The sequence below is a fragment of the Apaloderma vittatum genome, unplaced genomic scaffold, assembly GCF_000703405.1.
Source record: "Apaloderma vittatum isolate BGI_N311 unplaced genomic scaffold, ASM70340v1 scaffold26549, whole genome shotgun sequence".
In the NCBI taxonomy this organism is placed as follows: Eukaryota; Metazoa; Chordata; class Aves; order Trogoniformes; family Trogonidae; genus Apaloderma; species Apaloderma vittatum.
In genome coordinates, this window is record NW_009737397.1 from 6,512 (window position 1) to 6,847 (window position 336).

The following is a 336-nucleotide window of genomic DNA, read 5'->3' on the forward strand; positions in this document are numbered from 1 at the left end:
TTACCCCCTTGGCTGTGAAGAGGGTAAAAAATGGGACTCCCGAACAGGCCAGTGAATGTAGCCAAAGCTGTGGCACACGGGAACAAACCCAGGGTGCCGTCCCCACGGGCTTCTGCTCACCGCGGTTCACCGCCCAGGGTGAGGGACACGGAAAACTTACATGACGCGTGTCCGCTGGGGAAGCTCTTGCGTCCCTCGGTCACTATGTCGGGGTCACCCGTGCACACCAGCTCCGCGTTCGCTCGCCCGTCCGGGAAGCATCGATAGAAGAAATCGGGCCGTGGCCTAGGGCACAGAGCAAGGCTGACAGAGCCCCCGGGCGCTCCCAGCCCCCAG

At 63.1% G+C, this 336-nt stretch overlaps 1 protein-coding gene across 1 annotated transcript in view; it reads right to left on the minus strand.

The window, feature by feature from the left end:
• LOC104279880 (phosphatidate phosphatase PPAPDC1B-like) overlaps positions 1-336 on the minus strand; it is a gene marked incomplete at both ends in the record, with an annotated part of 1,550 nt that overhangs the window by 755 nt on the left and 459 nt on the right. Inside the window, one exon of the mRNA XM_009877320.1 lies at positions 161-285. Coding sequence (XP_009875622.1) covers positions 161-285 — 125 coding nt within the window. The remainder of the gene's footprint in view (positions 1-160; positions 286-336) is intronic.